Raw genomic sequence first — 20,882 nt, forward strand, 5'->3', positions numbered from 1 at the left:
ATAATAGGTTTGCTCGTAAGAGATCTACAACTTTTGCTTTAACATAGCAAAGGCCATAAAGAACGTCCACTGGGCAGAGAGGCCTCCTGTCCACGGGCTCCGTAAATACACATCCCCAGGATCAGGAGGAGAACCAGCTTCTTAAATTACACCTATAAATTAATCAAGCCCGGAGTCGCCGGTTTCCCAGCACACACTGGTCTTCTAAGTATTTCTCCACAAAGTTCAGCAGCGCTTGTCACAAAGAACCATTTCAAAGCCACACTCTCTGGCGGCAAAACACCGAGAGACTCCAATCACGGTGCGTGCCCAGGACCGATCTGGAAAGAGTGAGCCTCCTCCTTCTCGGGCACCCATTCATTTCAGGAACGTGAAGAACCCTGCCTGCCCTCTCTTTAAATTAAAATCAAAATTGAATTACCCCTCCTCTGAAATGGCAGTTTCTTAGCAACTCCAAGGGGCTGAATAGGGAAAGAACATTCTGAGACTTGGAGGACACATGAAAACAACTGAGAATTCTTGCTCCTAAAGCCTAGCCTTGCTTTTTTTCTCAAGAGTAGGCAGTGGTGGCTTTTGTTGCATAAAAAACAAAAACAAAACAAAAAAACCCACACTAAACCAGTTAGCATGAGGCCTGGTTATTAGGAGAGCAGATCAAAAGCCTCTGATGTTTGAGGAGCCCAAGAACCTGCTAAAGACCTCACGTGAATTACAATTAGTAGAATGAGTTCATTGCCTTGTCAAGACTCTGCTGAATGCCCTCTAACCAGCCAGGCTACATCTAACTAGGTTCTGGGTTTTCTTTTCCCTAAGCTTCCTCCAGCATCTAGAGACTGGCACGAAAGGAGGTCAGAACCAAAAAGTAATCTGGAGGAAAAGGGACAGTTAGGACATAGGATGAGAAGGATTGCTGGTCTCTCAGAAATAGTCAACACATCTGTAGCCAGGATTTTGCTTGTCATCTTCCAGAAAGGACTGGGGGATGATGGGTACCAGAAATTACTTTAAAAAAAAAAAAAAGGAAAATTGCACTTTGGTGGAAGGTGACTAGTTTGCTGCTCTCTTTCCATTCTACATGTACCCTCATCTTCCTCCTGCTTGGATATCTGATTCTGGGGGTTCTAGACAAAGTGGCCTGGAGAGCCAACTTCCTCCAAAACATACGTGTGTCTCTGCAGAGAGAGCAAAGTCTAGGGAGCAAGCTGGTTTGGGAAAAGCCAAAATGTTCTCCCCAGCACTGAGGTTCCTCAGTGACTTAGGAAGGCTGCGCTATGTGAAATGCTAGAAGCAAAACACCACTAATTCCTTTGTGCTTGCTCGATGAGGTGGAGATGCAGGGTGAAGCGCTGGCTGAGGCTGGATGCACTGGGAAGCCCAAAGCAGGCGGAGGCATGGTGCCTTCCCTAATTAATGTCATAGACGGTATTATTTGGCTGGGAGTTGAGTGGATTCTACCAGCTGGGTGTCAATTTAAGTCTTCTTGGGCAAATTACAGGAGCAGGGCCGTGTGCTATTTACACCCCAAATGTTTATGATACCCTGATCTCTGTGTCTTCAAAAAGTTAAACTGGATGTGAAACTGCTTTGGCGGCCACAAAGGTATGCCAACTTTAGGTTCAAACATGCCCTTTCTTTTGTGAAAAGGCTTTGGGACGATGAAAAAGTTCCGAGATGGAGAGTGGTACAGTAACGACTGTATTTAATGATGCTGTACTATATCCTCAGAAACGGCTAAAATGGCACACTTTATGTTATGTATATATTACCTTAATTCTTTTTTTTTTTTTTTAAAGAATCATGGCAGAGGTGGCAATCTCAGGGTGAGATCTAGTCCCAAGGATCCTGGAAAAGCCGCCTTCTCAATTAGTTAAGCATGTTTATCTTGTCCAGTTGACTAAATGAAGGCTTTCCTCTCACCGGGCACAAGGTCCCTGCCTGTATTCTGCTTGGTTTTCAGGCTGATGCAAAACTCAGACGTCAGTCTCCCTCCTGAGGAGCTGGGGTAAACACAGCTGAGCACAGTCACGCTGGGGAGCTCCATCACTGAGCCTCAGCACCCCGCCACTTGCTAGAGCCCATGCAACATCTTTCAGTAATACAAGGTTATCAGCTGGTGTCTGCAGAGCTGGCTTCCCTTCATGGGAAGAGGATGTTGGAAATGTTAAAATCCAGGACCGAAATATACTCTCTTATTACACAGGTGGAACTCTGATTTAATTTTTTTTTCCCCCAAATGATTCGCACAAAAGCTAAAAAAAAAACAAAAAACAAAAAACAAAAAAACACCAAACCATGGGGGAGTCCCCAAAGACAGCAGCGCTCAGAATGAAGCTGTTTAGGATGAAGATGTTGGTCTCCAAAAAGATCCAGTGAATCTACGTGTAGAAATAGGTCCTAGAAAAATATTAATTAACCCAGGTGGCCAACAAACAGGTGTGAGCAAAGTTTGTCAGTGAAGCCTCTCTTGTAACTGGAAAGCAAAAGATGAACATAAGCTACATACTCAGCAAAAGGGGACGATTAGATAAATTATGTCCACAACAGACAATATACAGACCACTAGAAAGACTGAAGCAAAAAGCTACACACAGACATGGAAAGATGTCCACAGTAATAATGCTGATGGTTTTATCAACTTTCACCATTAAAAAACCTGACTTCAAGAGGAAGTCCAGAAAAACCTATCATGCTCATCTCTCAGATGCCTGACTCCTGGGGCTGTTCAAGCAGAAGCAAAAGCTTTCAGCCCATCTGAGCAAATAAGAAATGCCTCTCTTTGGTAACAAACCACAGGAGAAGTTGGACATTAAAACCTCATTTGTTTTTTTAGAGGCAAACTCAGGCCCTGAAAATAAAAGTGATTCTGGAGAATAGTTCCTTGCTCATAAGCAGCAGCATCTAAAGAGAAGCTTCAAAATAGTCACCCAGATCACAAAAGGCTCCAATCTGAATTCTTCTTCTCTTTTCACCATCCAAGCCAGATGAGAGACCTCAGGCCAGCCCTGCCCACTGCCCACCGATCACTCAGTAATGGTTGACACTCAGGGTGGTTTTGTTTCGTTTGGCCAAAATGTAAAAATTTAAAGGACTAAATCCTTCATCTTTCAGTTATAGTCCAGAATGTATACTGAACCAAACAAAATGAGGAATTCCTTTTCTAAGTAAAGCACAACTTCCAAAAAGACTCCTCCAAAACAATGTCCAATGCTTATCTTTAAAAAGAGCACTTTCATGCAGAGACGATAGAGAATATGTCTGGGGCACCTTCTGACCTGTGATTTGCACACTGATTTGGGGTGGACAGAATTCCTGTAGGCTTTGGTTGAGAGAATTCTCTAAGTGGGAGGCTCTGGGAGAAAGAAAAAAGAGTTCTATTAAGATCCAGGAAGCTCCATTTCTATTTAATCACCTCACTGTGGCAGTTCGGGGGGGTTTGCACTGTGACCTGACCTGATGGCCCCAAGAGGCCAAAGCACATGTTCCATTCAACTGATTGTCCCAAACACCCTCTAGGCCAAGCACCAGATGCCCCACAGATAGAGGATTAATCATTACAGTACAATCAATAGACATGACCCCTGTGGAATGATCTTTCCCTCCAGACCAAGGCAATGATGTTCTTACCTCCACATCTCTCTCTTCTCAGGAGGAGGAACAGAAAAACTTCCCCACAGAAACACTAACACCCTCCCTTCAGCCTTTTCTTCTCCACTTCCCACCTGCATCTGATCTCCTCATGGTGAAAGACAGTGTCGGTAACCCAAGATGCCACATTTCCAATTCAAACCTGCTCTTGAAGTTGGGAGCACATCCTTATTAGGACAGGTCATTTCTGTCCTAGCTTCCTGACTATGAAAAGAAACCAAACGCAAGACCCCAATGCACAGCAGGGTGTTCTAAGGGTGGGGGAATTCACAAACGAATTCTGGTGGAACTACTGTTTCAAAGGGGAAGGATTTGTTGGTGTTTCTACATTCATCTTAATGAGAATAGGCATAATACAACCCAACAGAGGTCTTTTGTTTAAAAAGGTGATCGGTAATTGAAGCTGTGTGAGCTTAGAGAGAAACTAGGAAGATTCCTTCAGAGAAGGCAATGGCACCCCACTCCAGTACTCTTGCCTGGAAAATCCCATGGACGGAGGAGACTGGTGGGCTGCAGTCCATGGGGTCGCTAAGAGTCAGACACTACTAAGCGACTTCACTTTCACTTTTCACTTTCATGCATTGGAGAAGGAAATGGCAACCCACTCCAGTGTTCTTGCCTGGAGAATCCCAGGGACGGGGGAGCCTGGTGGGCTGCCGTCTATGGGGTCGCACAGAGTCAGACACGACTGAGGCAACTTAGCAGCAGCAGCAGCAGCAGGAAGACTCCTTACATTAGAATTTGCAGTTCAGTATTCTTGCCGGGACAATTCCATGGACACAGAAGCCTGGTGGGCTACAGTCCACGGGGTCGCGAAGAGTTGGACACAACTAAGCATGCACACACGCAATGTTAAGAATCACAAACCCTCAAATATAAGGAACTCCAACTGTTTCTTGTTATTTCAGTTCAGCACATACTGATCAAAATCTTGCTAAGTTCTAGTTCAATTACTAGGCACTCTGACTACCATTGATGAATTTACATCTTCATGCCATGCTTACTTGCCCACACCCTGATAGCAGCAAGCTTTTTCTCTGCCCTCTGCCCCCACCTGAATCATTTCCAGCTATGGTGAAGAGACCCTCTTACAAAATGCTGTAAGTCATACACTTATCTTTAACACGTCTACATCCTCTTTGCCCACATCATAGAGTCAATGCCAGAGAATAAACAGGAGATCAAATATTAGCCCTCTCCCCAGCCACCTCTAAGCTAGGCCCCCTGCCAGAATAAAAAACAATCAATAACGCTTCCTTTTTCAACTCTGGGTCAGAGGGCAACTGATGGGTTGCAGAGAACATGGCAAATAGGCTGATATGGCAAAGTTCTAACATGTCCCATCCAGGCCAGCATGTGCCTGCTCCAACCCCAGGAGCTGGCAGCCATGGGTACCACCTGCTCTCAATGCCTGGAAGGAGTCACCTCGAGCTGGTGTTAGTCCTGCAGGAAGCACTTTCTGCTGGTCAGTATATCCGGGGCTAATGTAGCCACCCACTGAGCAGCTTTTGCCCCTGGAATACCTGTTATGAAATAGGTATGAAAACCCGCTCTGTAGCAACCAGAAAGCTCGTTAAACAGTAGCTACTGAAAGAAGTTTTGAAATCTCTGTCCTGAAGGAAAGGAGAGGACCAACCACTCCTTTAGCCAGGGCTGGGCAGAGTGTGCATGTCTCAGCTTAGAGCTGTGAGAGAAGGTGTGGGACCCCCTAATGACAAGACTAGCAGTCACATGGGTCCCATTATTTAAAAGCACCACTCACCTACTGCACTTTCCCAATGGTGCTACAGGAAAAGCATATCATCACCCCCATTTTACAGATGAGAAAACCGAGGCTCAGAAGTTCCATGACTTTCAAGGCCACAGAGCTAGCAAAGGAGGCAAACAGAATTTGAATCACTCACTCATGTAATTCCCACAAGAACCTCCAGAAGTGCTACCCCGAAGGAGTGGAGACCCCTGAGGGCTGATGTGACAGCAAGGTTAGGAAGAGGAAGAGGAATTGGCTGCTGAAGCCACAAAAGCAGTGAGACTCTGCTTCCTACTCAATCCCCACTGGAGCTCCAAGATTCCATGTCAGTGTTAACAGGCCCACTTAGGAATGCACCACTGTGACCTATTCCCTGGCATGGCACCTTCATCCATCATCAATAGAGGGGCCTTCTGCCCCCCTCCACCTAGATTTCACAACGTTGAGCTGGCACACAAAACCAGCATCAGGAGAAACACCAAGTCTTAAACTTAGAACAAGAAATGGAAAAGAATTCATTGGCAGCAAAATCATGAATATGGAAAATCAAATGAGGTCTGGCCAGGAAGCTTCTAGGTCAAGATGCTTCAAGTTAAGAACCCCAAGGGGGCTCTGTGGAGCCGAGGGCTGGCGAGTGCCAGGGAAATGCACAAGAGCTGTAAGTTGGAAGGCGAGAGTCAGGTGTCGGGAGCATTTAAATCTCCAGATACACGGTGCTGCGCTGTTTCATGCTACCTGGGCCGTGGCTGCCCTCATCACACAGAAAAACAAAAGCAGCATCCAGGAGCTACAGCGTGATGGAAGCCAGGACACAGAAGGGTTTCTGTAAGGAGCAAGTGGCTGGGAGTGATCCTAATTTTGAGAGCCTCAGTAATAAGCCAAAAAGTGAAAGTCGCTCAGTCATGTCTGACTCTTTGTGGCCCCATGGACTGTATAAACCGTGGAATTCTCCAGGCCAGAATACTGGAGTGGGTAGCCTATCCCTTTCTCCAGCTGATCATCTCGACCCAGGAATCGAACCAGGGTCTCCTGCATTGCAGGTGGATTCTTTACCAACTGAACTATCAGGGAAACCTGATCCAGCCAGTTAAGTAACAAACTACACCATTTCTTCTTTTTTCTTAAAGCCTACTTTGTTCCAATAGCCCCCTCTCCCCGCCAAAAGAAAGGTCCACTGCCCTGCAGAAGTGTGGTTGCAGGGGCTCTGACTTGTCCCAGTCTCCTTCCTATAGCCCAGGGATCACACAGGGTCCTTTGTCTTCCTAGGACGGGGCTGCCCCAAGGAATAAACAACTGACACAACTTCTCCATGAGGACAGGCTGCCAAGCGCTCCACACCGGGTGTCAGCCCCTTAGTCAGGCCTATCAGTCAGCGTTCAAAGTAACAGACTTCATTCCTTCCCAACACACACCTGAGGGACAGGCAGCACTGCCATGGATTCCTTCCTGCTTTCAGGCTGAGTTACAGTGGATTGATGTCAAGGGCCAGTGGACAGCACCATCGTGATCTGCCACTGAGCACATCGGGACTGGTGAAGGGGACTGAGTGATCCCTCACAGCCAGAAGGGACACCTGGCCCCTGAATGGCTCCCAACAGTCCCCCAAGACACTGTCGTCTGCTTATGGCTCTTGACCGGGGAGGATGAATCTCTGGAAAGCCCATTCACAGGAGGCACAGCTGGCCTCCGCAAATCCAGAGAACATGTTCCCACCTCTGCTGTCTGTGGGCTTCCCTGGTGGCTCAGACAGCAAAGAATCTGCCTGCAATGCAGGAGACCTGGGTTTGATCCCTGGGCCAGGAAGATCCCCTGGAGAAGGGAATGGCAACCCACTCCAGTATTCTTGCCCAGAAATTCCATGGACAGAGGAGCCTGGGGGACTGCAGTCCACGGGTTGCAAAGAATCAATCATGACTGAGAGACTAACACTGTTACACGTTATCAACCCCCCCGCCAAATACCCAAGGCCAGGTGCAAAGCTCACAAGTTACCTGCTGGTCTCTGGGAATGCAAAACTGGACAGGGAAAGGACACAGAGCTCATAAATCAAAGCCAAAGAAAGGGTCTTTACGAGTAAGAAGGAGCAACTGGTCTTCTGAATACTTCCCTTGCTCCCTCTCTCTCTCATTTTTTGGGGGTTTTGGCAACAAAGAGCTGAACATGGGGTTCACCTTTCTCGAGCCTGGCTGCAGCAGCTGCTGGTCTACACCACAGTAATCCTGAAACAGAGACATCAGAGAGGGTGCAGGCAGCGTTAATCTAGGATTTGAGAAAACCCAGCTCTGGAGCTCCTTTGAGATCTTGGCAAAATGACTTACCCACTTGGAACTGGGATTTCCCCGACTGTAAAATGGGGTGAGAGGTGGAAGTGGAAGTAATGAGACCAATTCGATGAACTCAAAGCTCTCAAAACTTTACAACCTTCTTCTGCAAGTTCAAGCAACTATCTCATTCCTGGGGCAGCCTCAACAACACCTTTAACCAAAGGTGGACACCTCAGCAGGATAAGTGACTGCCAGCCATTGGCCAGTTTCATCGGTCCCAATGTACCATCCAGTTAGGTCAATAAGACTTCTGATTGAGTCAATAAAAGCCATTTAGGATGTCTTCTGATTCTCAAAGGAGTTTCTGGTTTGGCAAAAAAAGAAAGCAGTATTTGTTGCTAGCCACCTAGGTACCCACTGGGTGTTTTCATCTGTTAGGCCAACGAATTTCTCAAACCACCAAACTGGGTTGAACTGTGGCCCCAGAAAAGATAAGCCCACATCTTAACCCCAGGAATCTGTGAAGGTGACCTTGTTTGGAAATAAGGTCTTTGTGATTAAGTTAAGTATCTCAAGAGGAGATCACCATGGATTGAAGATGAGCCCCAAATGCATTGACTGGCATCCTTAAGAGAGAAAAGGCAGAAGGAGATTTGAGAAAACACAGAAAGGAAGGCCATGGGAAGATAAAGCCAGAAGTGGAGTGATGTGTCCCCAACCCAAGGACTCCCACAGCCACCAGAAGCTGGGACAGAGATATGAGTGAACTCACCCTTGGGGTCTCCAGAAGGAACCAACCCTGTGGACACCCTGACTTCAGAATCTACAAGAGAATAAGTTCTTATTGTTCTAAGCCATCTGGGAGCTTCCCAGGTAGCTCAGTGGTAAAGAATCCACCTGCCAATGCAGGAGACACAAGTTCAAGCCCTGTGTCGGGAAGATCCCCTGGAGGAAGGCATGGCGACCCACTCCAGTGTTCTTGTCTAGAGAATCCTATGGACAGAGGAGCCTGATGGGCTACAGTCAACGGGGTTGCAAAGAATCAGACACGACTGAGTGACTGACCACACACACACAGGCTTATTCTAACCACCAAACATTTTTTGAAAATATAATGGAGGCAGTTCCAACTATTTATTAAGCTTTTTTTTTTATTCTTTCAAAGTATTCATTGAATTTGTTACAACATCGCTTCTGTTGTTTTATGCTTTGGTTTTCTGGCTGCAAGGCATGTGGGATCTTAGTTCCCCAACCAGGGACCACATGTTCATGCCCTGCATTGGAAGGTGAAGTGTTAACGACTGGACCGCCAGGGAAGTCCCTCAAGGATTTATTTAAATACAACTTAAGTATCAGAGCTTGATCTCTGGGTCAGGAAGATCCCCTAGAGGAGGAAATGGGAACCCACTCCAGCATTCTTGCCTGGAGAATCCCATGGACAGAGCAGCCTGGGGTCACAAAGAGTCTGACTGGACAGGACAGATCACACACATATGTACCTTGTGTACCTAAGCCATCCAGGCTATGACGTGTTACAGCGGCACCCAGGAAACTGATAACCCAACACAGGGATGAGGCAGGCATCAGTTCTGAGCGGCTCAGAGCAGCTACATCACTTGTCCCAGGTCGCTCGGTCCCCAGCGTGTGGGCGGACAGACCCGCTATGCTCACAGCACCAGGCTGCATTTATCTAAAGTGGGTCTCAGCACCTTCATTCTCAGACACAAGAAGGGTAAGACCAAAAATTAAATGATTTCTCCCAGGTTGCAGCTTCTTTCTTGGTGGCAGGGCCCCGGGCAGGATCCAGCACTTCAGCCTCATTCGCGGATGAACGATGGCGAACGCTTGCCAACTCCCGGAGCAAGGTCTTTTAAAGAGAGCCCGTTTTATTATCAGCACAATTACCGAGATGTGGAGCTTCACACTAATTTTCCCTTGCAAGTAAATGGCTGAAAAGTAATGGTGTCAATTTTAATGAGGATCAAGCGAGGTTCTTAAAAGGGCTCCCGTAAACCAAAGCATCTCCCTCACACACAACAATGGCTTGCTGTTTAATTCCAGAACACAAGAATGTCACTTAAATTACACGGCTTCTACATGAAAATGCTTATGGGAATGCCTTTCCAAGGAAGAGTTTCAATAAAAAGATCTCACCGGGTTTGATGCATCGTCATATCTAAACTGCAAGCCTATGTCTCATAGCAACAAAAATAAAGCCTCGGAGAACGTGCTCTAGGACAGGACTTCACTTTCTCTGGGAAAGCGTCTCTGAACTTCTGTGAAACGGAGATGTAGCTGAGAGGCTGCTATGAAGCAGCAGTATATTCAGCTTGGACCTGCGGGCCACCAGAAATTCAGTGTTTGTGCCTGAATCCTTTTTGTTTCCACTTGCCAAGATGTTCAGAATGATTCGTCTGCCAGCCCTGTAAGACTGCCTGAGACCCTTCAGCTGACTCAATTCTTATTTTATTACCACTTCTCAGAGCAATTACTAGGGTTTTTGAGCAAAAATGAGAGTACTTCACACCTCCATCTTTCCTGAAAATGTCTTAGACTCCACTGACTTTTGGCTTCTATTTATAAAGAAGGTTCAAGGCTTGGAAAATTATTGGGGTTGAGCTTTCATGGATATTCCCAACCAGCATTGTGTCATTATTGGCCCACGTTTAGCTGGGCGAGCTCCCAAATTTGTGACATAATCAGGCCTTTCTCTGCATTACTCCATACACTCTACGCTCTCTCCACATTACACCACTGAATCATACGCTCTTTTCAACAAGACTGATTGCCAGGGGATTAACATTAGACAGCACAATTCCATTATTCAGCAGCCCAATTCAAATCCAACCCTAAATGCTAAGAGAGATTTCAGGGCTTCACAGAGATGAGCTGCCAGAAAGCTGAAAGGGGAGGTGGGGTGAGGGGCTTTTGAATGTTTTACATAACAACTCAACCTAAAACCTACCATATAAGCAAGAGCCCCGTGGCTGAAGTGGCCGAGATATGACTCCTAATTCCTGGAATGGCCCCAACCAATCTTAATGAACAATTTGTAGACCTCTGCAAAGCCAGGATCCCCAAAGACTGCTATAGCACGATGATTTTATTCCCATAATAAATTACTTATTTTCAAAATTAAGTATTTAGAACTTTCAGCCTCAAACCTTTCTTTCCTGAAATAGAAACACTTGCATGTCAAATTCAGGATGAGTCAGACCCAAAGTGAAATACAAGTTGTATGTTCTTTGATCAACAGACTTATGGTACATCAGTGCCAAGATAAATGCTAACTACTTTTTTCTGATATTTGGGTGTTACTTCTCTTTGTGTTTCTTTGGTGAAATACCTGTACACGGTGATTCCCACTAAGAAACATTCCACAAATATCTTTGTAAGAAAAGAAAGTATAAAACTCAGGCTTTTATGAATATCTATAGAATTCACATTATGCAAAATCCTTTCAAATTTCATATTAAGTATTCTGAATAATAAAATGTTACTTTTTTCCCACGGAATACTCACAAATGGAAATTTTAAAAAGACTGTATCATACTTTCTAAAGCAGGGTTTCTTAAGAATTTAATTTAACCTGCTAGAAAATTAAAATGGTTTTCTATTTAATTTTCAATTAACCTAAAACTTCAAGTAACCAAATCTATGTAATTTGGTTAATCAAACTTTTGCAAGGTTCCTTAATGGTTCTTTGGGCAATTCAAATATCTATGGGTGGCGGGGTAGGGGGGAAATTTCCCTGGTGGTCCAGTGGTTAAGACTCCACACTGCCAAAGCAGGGGGTGTGGGTTCCATCCCTGATCAGGGAACTAAGATCCTACATGCCATACATAAAGCGTGGCCAAAATATTAAAAATATATATATATTTATCTATGTAGTCTCTCTCCTCAAGGAGTTTATATTTTATTGAAGGAGAAGAAATGCCCACATGTAAAATAATACTAGGGTCTCATGCCAGGAAATGATGGAGGAAGGCCTTTGTTTATGGATACGCAGTGGGTGGGCATGAGTTTGTGGGGTTACAGAGGGTCACATCAAGGCAAACTGAACCAAGGTGAGCTTTGAGCCTGAGACCTTAGCGGAGCAACCTGGCATATATGTGCAAACTGATTAGGTAACCCACAGCAAGGACTCAAGGACCAGTGGCCACTTCGGAAGTCAGGGTAGACAAGAAAAGGCAGCTTCTACAAAGACAAGACCTCAACCCACCGTCGCAAAACAAGCCATGTCCTTGGTGTAAGTTTATCTATCCTCTAACAACACAGTGCAACCCCCTTTCTTCATCAGTTACAATAAAACCCAGCATAACAGACCAGACTTGAGAAGAAATCTGAGTTTCCAGGACAACAAGCTATGTGGTCTTAAGATATTTCATTAAAAATAGCTCAATTCTCTAAGCATTTAAAGTATTCCATCAGCCCATTAAAACAGTTCTCTTTTCACAGAAGAAATAGGTTCTAGGAATGGATGTTGAACTTGTGGTGTCTAAGACTTTCTTCTGATGGAACTGAATGGCTCCTTGATATTAACCTTCCTCCAACCAGCTATAAGCTCAGTCATTAAAATACCTTTTCCTTTACTCTTCAGCCAGCATTATACAGTTGACCTTCTTTCAAAAACAATGTTCCCCCATGGCCTAACTGGACCCATTCCCTACACATGCTAACTTTTTTTTGTTTTTTTTTTTCAGAGAAATCTCAGCTTCCAGAACATCAGCACATTTCACATCACATCCACATCACACAAGAGGATGCTTGGGAACCAAGGGGACCACAATAAATGCATGTAACTCAGCTAATCAGGAAACAGAACACATGTCAAACGACAGAAGCATCCTTCTCAATGACAGCCTGTATTTAGAAAGAAGGAAAACAAACCAACCCTCCTGAAAGTACAGGGAGAAACAGAGCTCACTTTCACAACTTCAAATGAGCCAAGCTGCAGCAGGATGGCACATGGCTGGCACTCAGGGAGAAGTAAACTCACCAACAACGTCGAGGTGGTACGTATGATTGATGGACCCGTAATCGTTCTCCACCACGCAGGTATAATTTCCTTTGTCAGACGGGACCACACTTTCCATAATAAGGCTCCAGTGCTGGTTTCGTACCTGCAAAGAGGAAAGGCGGTTACTGGACAAGTTTAGTACAGAATACCAGGTGCTGTGCTTTCGTGATTTGAAAAGAAGTTGAGGGAGACAAGGAAGGTAAAGAAGAATCACCCGAATTCTGAAGTTTCTTCATAATAAGGACTCAGACCGGGTGACAAAGGAAAACCATGATTATCATCACAGTGAGCATCTGGCAAGCCGGCATTGACATGTTCAGATTCGAGAGGCTGTGGAGGAGGTCGGTCATGTCACGGGCTTGAGGGTTCCTCCAGAAGCTGCCAAGTGGCCAGGGAACGCAACACTAACCCCAGTGTCAGCGTTCCTGGGCAGGTGAGCCTCAGACTGGTCATCCACTGGGAACCCTTAGACTTTATGGCGCCAAGGAACCACACAGAGCCAATGCCAGGGATGTGAACATGTACTGGATACCAGGTATTACACTGGGCAAAAAGTTCACCCTGAAAGATGTTACAAGAAAACCCGAACGAACTTTATTGCTAACCCAATATTCCCTGAGCACTCCTTTCAACCTCAGCAAGTTTAACCTAAACTCCTCCAAGGAACCCATGAGGTAGCTACTGTTACTGTTACTGGAGCCTTCTGGTTTGAAGGCCTCCCAGCACTTTCCGTGCGGCCCTTAGATGCTATTGGGACATCAAGAAGTTTCAGCTAGAAACTCAGATCTGTGCCCTGCCCCATCACTGGGGGTGGCTGAATAAGATGCTACATGTCCCTGAGATATATACTCAGAATTCCAAATATGGGAGCAATGAATCCTTAGGCAACTTAAGGTGTGTATCCATCTGTTTACAAAATCCTTGAGACTCATCAAAGTTAAGCAGCACGTGAGAAAATAAGTTACTACGATTCTTACCCGAGTTCTGTCAACATGCAAACAGGCTAGATTCTAATGTGCCCGCTTTGCTTTTAAAATATTTCAATAGACTCAGGTTTTCAAGCAACTATGATTTTTTTCCCCCATATTAAGAACAAAAAGCAGATTGCATCATTCAGGCTCACAGCTTTAATAGTTCTCTCCAAATCCATATCATTCTTTAAAGGCATTTTGGACAAGGCATTCTGGGGAAGTGGAAAGAAAAAAATAAAAAGCCAGGGCCTACTCATGTTAACTATTGTTTCAGGAATTCCAACTGACCTTCTGAATGATTCCCTGAGCGAGGCAAGTGTTTTCTGCCTTAATCACATAAAAACCGATAATACCAGCAGAGCCTCTGCAAGCACACGAGTGATTCAAGGAACTAAATTAGCGAAGAAAGAAAATCATCTCGTGAACGCTCCATTATACATAACAGGAGGGCAGAGCAGCTGTCCACTTCGAAAAGCAGAGCCAACAGAGGTAAGAGATTAGACGAACACGCTGTAGTACATCTCTCTTATGTTCAGCACAAGCCACCAGTGCAGAGTGCAGTGACTGACCCTGAGTCCAAAAACAAGAGAGCTGGTCATTCATCACTAACAGTCTTAGGAAGCATCATGAGGTGAATGCTGGACTCTACTTCTAACAGACTACAAGCCCTGCATCAAGACTGAGCTCTGAGCAGTCACTTTGTTTCAGCTACTGCCTGAAGACGACTCCCCCTGTACAACCGTGGAGGTCGTTTCAGAGTCTAAGGTCCTAGAGCTGGTGATGGGACGCTGGTCTCACTGTCACAGGCAAGAAGTCTGGCAGTAAATGAACTTGCAGGCATCAGAGCCACAGTGGAGACAGTCCATTCTCTGTGTTGGGAGAAGATGCATTTTCTGCCCTTGGCTGGACCACAGGCTTTCAGGAGACCCAGAACAAGAGGCTATGCCTCCTCTTAGAAGGGATAAGCACCTTCTCTGAAGCATGTATTAAAGGGATGCTCAGAAAGAGGACAAGATGTAGATGCTAAAATTTTCAGTGCAAGGAGAATTCTCTACCAAAATCCTGGGCCTCAGGGACTCCCCTGAGGCTGCAGGCTCTAAGCATGGAAAGTGCTTGATTTAACTTGGGCCAGATGAGCCCACAGTGAGACCCTCCCTCACCCCCAGCTCTCAGGAATATCAGGAATGGGACTTGCCTGGCCTCTGAGGAACTGGTCACGTGCAGAGTAACTCAGGCTCTGACGTCACCAAGCCACGTAATCCAGCGTTTAGCCCTGCTGTAAATATTCAGTTCTTTGAGCCCCCGCTCAAATGTCATGGGCCTAAGCCCTTAATCATGGCTAGTGCCTGTCTCTGGACCCTGTCCAAACTGTCAATGTCTTTCTTGTGCCTGGACCCAGATTTGGCACAGAGCGGATTCCAAATGGAGCTGAACCTGGACTGTGCAGAGAGGGCATGGTCTGCCCCGGCCCAGACGTTAAATCTTGGCATATGCAGCTCGGCATGCCACCGCCTTCTTTTTTTTTTTTATTTTTTTAAACCCCCGGGCATATGGTCAGTCGCAATCTTTCGTCAGGGCTGTGGCCGTGCACGTAAGATCCCTCTACAAGGGCATGTTCTCCCATGGATATTTACTTCCTAGAGATGCACGACAATAATGTTAATAAGTTAACATTTATAAAATGCTTTCACAGTGAGAAACACATTTACCAAACAGGGTGTTTCTGCCCTTCCAGAGACCTTGGTACTCAATCAATATTACCCCATACGATGCTGCTAATATTTATTTTCTTACACCATGGCTCCACTATTTGATTCCTTGACTTGCCACCAGTCCCAAATGTTATGAGCTATGGCATTTTCCAAATGGATGCCCTTGGAAACCACCAACAGGGAGACAATTTGACACGTTTGTAGAGGACATCCTATTAGTTGCTTAATGACAAGCCAAGAGCCTATAAAGAGTAACTGTACAAAAATAGGGAAGAGGCAGAAAGGTTTCTGTGCTTTTTAAACAATGTCCTCGGTCGCTTAGTCATGTCTGACTCTTTGCGACTCCATGGACAGTAACCCACCAGGTTTCTCTGTCCAAGGAATTTTTCAGGCAAGAACACTGGAGCAGGCTACCAGGGGATCTTCTCAACCCAGGGATCAAACCTGCATCTCTTGTGTCTCCTACATCGGCAGGCGGATTCTTTACCACTGAGCCAACAGGGAAGCCACCGTATTAAACTGATCTTAGCTAGAAGGCCATGACACACACCATTTCCATACCAAGAATCTGAGTAAACCTAAAGAAACTACAAAAATGTATAAGATGTTATCTTCAATATGTTTTTCTCAATTCCCCAGGTTTTGAATGCTCCAGCGTTTCTGCCAATTAGGTCATATGCACATAAACCATCTTTGCATTCCCAGAAGAGGAATGTGAACATCTAATAAACATATGAAAAGATGTTAACCTCATTAAGGAGCAGGGAAATGCAAATTAAAACAATAATGAGACACGGTTACTCACCAGTTGATTAACAAAAATTAGAAAGATCAGTGTCATTGAGCACTTGGTGAGGGTGGAGGGAAACCGACTCATAACAGGAATGAAAGTTGAGAAAAATATTTCTGTAAAATAATTTACTCACACCTATTAAAACAGACATTTTTTTTGGGGGGGGGCTACTTAATTCCACTTCTAGAAACCTTGTCTACACAAAAAAAGAGCAGAATTACTTCAAAGCACGTGACAAAATCATTGCTTCAAGCACAGCTTGTAACAGAAAAAAAAACTTGGAACCCACGAGGAGCCGACTCATTCATAATGAGTAGTTTATTCCAGAAGACTAACATACAGCCACTAAAAAATATGAAGCATTCTTTTGTCCAGTGCTGGTAAAATATCATTAATAGTTATTGATGAATGAAAACAAGTAGCAATGGCAACCCACTCCAGTACTCTTGCCTGGAAAATCCCATGGATGGAGGAGACTGGTGAGCTGCAGTCCATGGGGTCGCTAAGAGTTGGGCACGACTGAGCGACTTCATGTTCACTTTTCATTTTCATGCATTGGAGAAGGAAATGGCAACCCACTCCAGTGTTCTTGCCTGGAGGATTCCAGGGACAGAGGAGCCTAGTGGGCTGCCGTCTATGGGGTCACACAGACACGACTGAAGCGACTTAGCAGCAGCAGCAGCCTGAATGCAAATGTCTATTTATGACTCCCTTTTGTAAAAAATACAGACACACACACACACACACACACCACACACACCCTTCTAGGTGCATATAGGCCTGAATCTGTAAGCATGACTTATATACAAGGTAAAATAAGAAAGAAAATATACTAAATTGTTAGTAATATATATATAATTAAAGCAATGGAATTAAAAGTGTTTACACTTTTCTCATTCTCACTTTTTAAATTTAAACATAAATCCCCCATGCACACAACAGAAAATGTGAACGAGAACTCTAGGCGAGGAGTTGCCCTGCGGCAGATCCACTGCACGTGTAGCTCTCTCGCAGACCGACCTCAAGAGCCCGGGAGAATCGAAATCCTGCATCAACCAGTACATGCACAATTCCTTCTTTTCATTCCTGCCTGTGGCTAAATCTTTGTGGAATTCATCAGTATTTTTCATCTGCCAACGAACAAAAGGAGAGAGCATGGGGTTTCAGAGCTAATGTTCACTAAAGACTTTTTTTTTTTTTTTTTTTTTTTTTTTTAATTTTATTTTATTTTTAAACTTTACATAACTGTATTAGATTTGCCAAATATCAAAATGAATCCGCCACAGGTTTACATATGTTCCCCATCCTGAACCCTCCTCCCTCCTCCCTCCCCATTCCATCCCTCTGGGTCGTCCCAGTGCACCAGCCCCAAGCATCCAGTATCGTGCATCGAACCTGGACTGGCAACTCATTTCATACATGATATTTTACATGTTTCAATGCCATTCTCCCAAATCTTCCCACCCTCTCCCTCTCCCACAGAGTCCATAAGACTGTTCTATACATCAGTGTCTCTTTTGCTGTCTCGTACACAGGGTTATTGTTACCATCTTTCTAAATTCCATATATATGCGTTAGTATACTGTATTGGTGTTTTTCTTTCTGGCTTACTTCACTCTGTATAATAGGCTCCAGTTTCATCCACCTCATTAGAACTGATTCAAATGTATTCTTTTTAATGGCTGAGTAATACTCCATTGTGTATATGTACCACAGCTTTCTTATCCATTCACTAAAGACTTTTAAAAATAACATTTCAATACTAGAACCAAGTCGTCTTAGCTAACAGCCTACACTCTCTGACTTGCCATCCAAAAACTAGACCTACAAACATTCCATACCCTGTCATTGCAAAGACAAAAGGTGGCCCAGGCAGGTTTGTTTTTTTTTCTTTTCGAAATTCCTGTTACCTAAAGCCTCCGAGTTGCCTGTTAAACCCCTAGCCTGCAGCTGACAACCGGGAATGTCCATTGAGTTGGGAGGACACCAAGACACCTGGGTGAAAGGTCAAAGATCCAGCTGTCACCTGGATGTTTGCCTTCCACATTGCAAAAAATTCTGGACATTTCTAAATACCCAGGTGTTCAATAACAAGCAGAATAAACACCCAGAAGCTGGACGGAAAGTTGAACTCTGTGCCAAGTTGAGGAATGCAGTGTCCATATGACGATAAATATTCTCACAACTTCCTTCCACCAGCATCAGGGTTCAAACGGGTTCAAATTATAGAGAAGGACAGCCCTCCCTTTTAACTCTGGCCGTCATAAGGTGCCCCATGAACTGTAATTCAACACAGGCCAGCTGTCATTAGGACGCACAAAATCTTACTATCCCCTGCCAGACTCCCATTTTCAGTTGGTTCCTGGGGTACTTCAAATCATCTCTCTGGGATGTGTATATATGAACTGAGCTTACCTGTGCCAAGCACTGGGGCACATACTGCTGCCTATCACTGGGCAGACGTGAGAGCCAACACCTGTTTAATGCTTAAACACCAAGTTTGCTTTTCAGGTGGTGTCCAGAGAACAGGGCTGGGCGGGCGCTGACCTTCTGGGACCTGTGGCAGAAACTCTTCCCTCTACTCAGTAAGCAACGAATCTCTTTGGAGGAGACAGGAAGGGAATATAAAATGCAAGCCTGTTCTCTTAGATGTCTATTCCCTAAAAATGCCCAGAAAGGTGCTCTGGGGACAGACTGCCAGTGGGGTATCCACTGCCTTTTGAACTTAACTCTTTAAAAATTTCAAGGCCCTCCTTGAAAAGCTAAACACAGAATCACCATATGATCCAGCAATTCCATTCCCGGGTATGCACCCAAAGGAATTCAAAGCAAGGGCTCAAACAGACACTAGAACCCTGATGTTCACAGCAGCAGCAGCAGCAGCAGCAATAGCCGAAAGGTGGAGACAACCCAAGTGCCCATCAACAGGTGAACGAATAAACAAAACGTGGTCTTATCCATATAATGGGGTATTATCCAGCCGTCCTTGTAAAAGAATGAAGTTATGATTCACGCTACAACATGGATGAACCCTGAACACACAAAGTGAAATAAACCAGACACGAAAGGACAAATTTCCTATGATTCCACTCATATAAGATACCTAGACAAGTGAATTCAGAAATAGAAAGTAGATGAGAAGTTACCAGGGCCTGGGGAAAGGAGGAACAGGGAATTAATACTTAATGGATACACAGTTTCTATTCTAGGGGATGAAAAAGTTTTGGAAAAGAAATGACAAATTTTATGCCACGCTTTTACCACACACACACCAAAAAAAAAAAAAAAAAATCTCCCAAGTCATGGAAACTGGAAGAACAGCATCATATCATCCCCCAAGCACCCCCAACCCATGGCTTTGCTCTCAACAGTACGCCTTGATTCATCTGGTATTTATGTGCTCCGGGGAAGTTATTACCATCTCTGTTTTTCATTTATCATAACAGTGGTTTTTATTTATTTATTTTTTTTAACAAGACATGGAACCATGTTTGAAAAAAGCAGTTTAATAAGAGCATGAACTTTGGAACACAAACTGCCCGGATCCAAATTGCAGCTCTGCCTCCGAGGAGCCACGTGACAAGCCTCATCTGTGAAAGGGGCAGAACAGCTCACCTCTTTGGGCCAGAGAGTGATGCACGCGAGAGGCACCCAGAACAGTCAAGACACAAGTGAACAGGCCACACATGCCAGCAGATACCAACTACACCTGCTTCTCATCACAGACGGCCTGATCTGAGATGAAAGCAGAAACATCGTAGTTGAAAAAAAAAACCTCAGCAAAGTATACAAATATATTACAAAGTCACATTAGTCGTGACTTTTCCAAATAAACATACTTTGGGGTTAAGCATAACATTTAATAACCTAGAAAATGTAAATCTAATCTACCCATCGAAACAACCAGTTCAGTTATGATCATAAGAAAATGATTTTTTTTTTAAGTTGTCTTTTCTTGGACCTGAAATATACTTGGAAACTAATAGTCTATGCTGTACACTGCTTCTCTCTGCCAAGTGGTTCCGTGGAAATTCTAGCCTCTTGAATGTCATGGACTCTTGTGCCAATTCCATGGTCTTGTTGAGGGAGAGATTTATCCCATGGTCTCTCCATGGGTCTTATGCAGTTGGTGACTCGAAAGATGGTTTTCAAGAATGTTTTTCTCCTCTATGCCTAAATCATTACCTAGGAATGAATTAGGAATGGAGATGGCCTATTATCTCAGCCATCTTCTCATTTTCCTATGTTTTAACTGTGACAACTGTCCAGAGCCCTACTAAATATCTGGCCTTAAAGGCAATCTCCTGGGACTTCCCTGGTGGTCCAGTGGCTAAGACTCCACGCTCCCAAGGCAGGGGGTCAGGTATTCGATATCTGGTCAGGGGAACTACATCTCACAAGCCGCAACAAAGATCCCAAGTGCCACAACGAAGACCCAGCTCAGCCAAATTAATCAATTACATATTTTTTAAAAAGCCATCTCCTTATAAAAAATCTGTGCAGTTATTTAACATGAAAAATGCCTGATGCTACATCATGGCTATGCTACTAAATCACAAGTTTTAGAGCTGGAAAGGGAGATTTTTTATCCCAACTTCCCATCTTAAGGACAGATGACGTGAAGTACAGAGCTTAGCCAACTTTTCAGCTGATGTTAAAAAAAGCCCAGGCGTCAGCACAATCAGGGAGATACGGTTTTGCTTCAAGTTATGCTTTGTCATTATAAA

General features: G+C 44.6%; 1 protein-coding gene across 11 annotated transcripts in view; it reads right to left on the bottom strand.

Annotated features, from left to right (window-relative positions):
* Positions 1–20,882, bottom strand: part of FGFR2 (fibroblast growth factor receptor 2) — a 108,346-nt gene that overhangs the window by 42,780 nt on the left and 44,684 nt on the right. For all 11 annotated transcript variants that reach the window (XM_055559915.1, XM_055559914.1, XM_055559913.1 and 8 more), the window contains one exon: positions 12,659–12,782. In XM_055559915.1, the coding sequence (XP_055415890.1) occupies positions 12,659–12,782 (124 nt within the window). The remainder of the gene's footprint in view (positions 1–12,658; positions 12,783–20,882) is intronic.

The sequence above is a fragment of the Bubalus kerabau genome, chromosome 22 (genome assembly GCF_029407905.1).
Source record: "Bubalus kerabau isolate K-KA32 ecotype Philippines breed swamp buffalo chromosome 22, PCC_UOA_SB_1v2, whole genome shotgun sequence".
Classification (NCBI taxonomy): domain Eukaryota; kingdom Metazoa; phylum Chordata; class Mammalia; order Artiodactyla; family Bovidae; genus Bubalus; species Bubalus kerabau.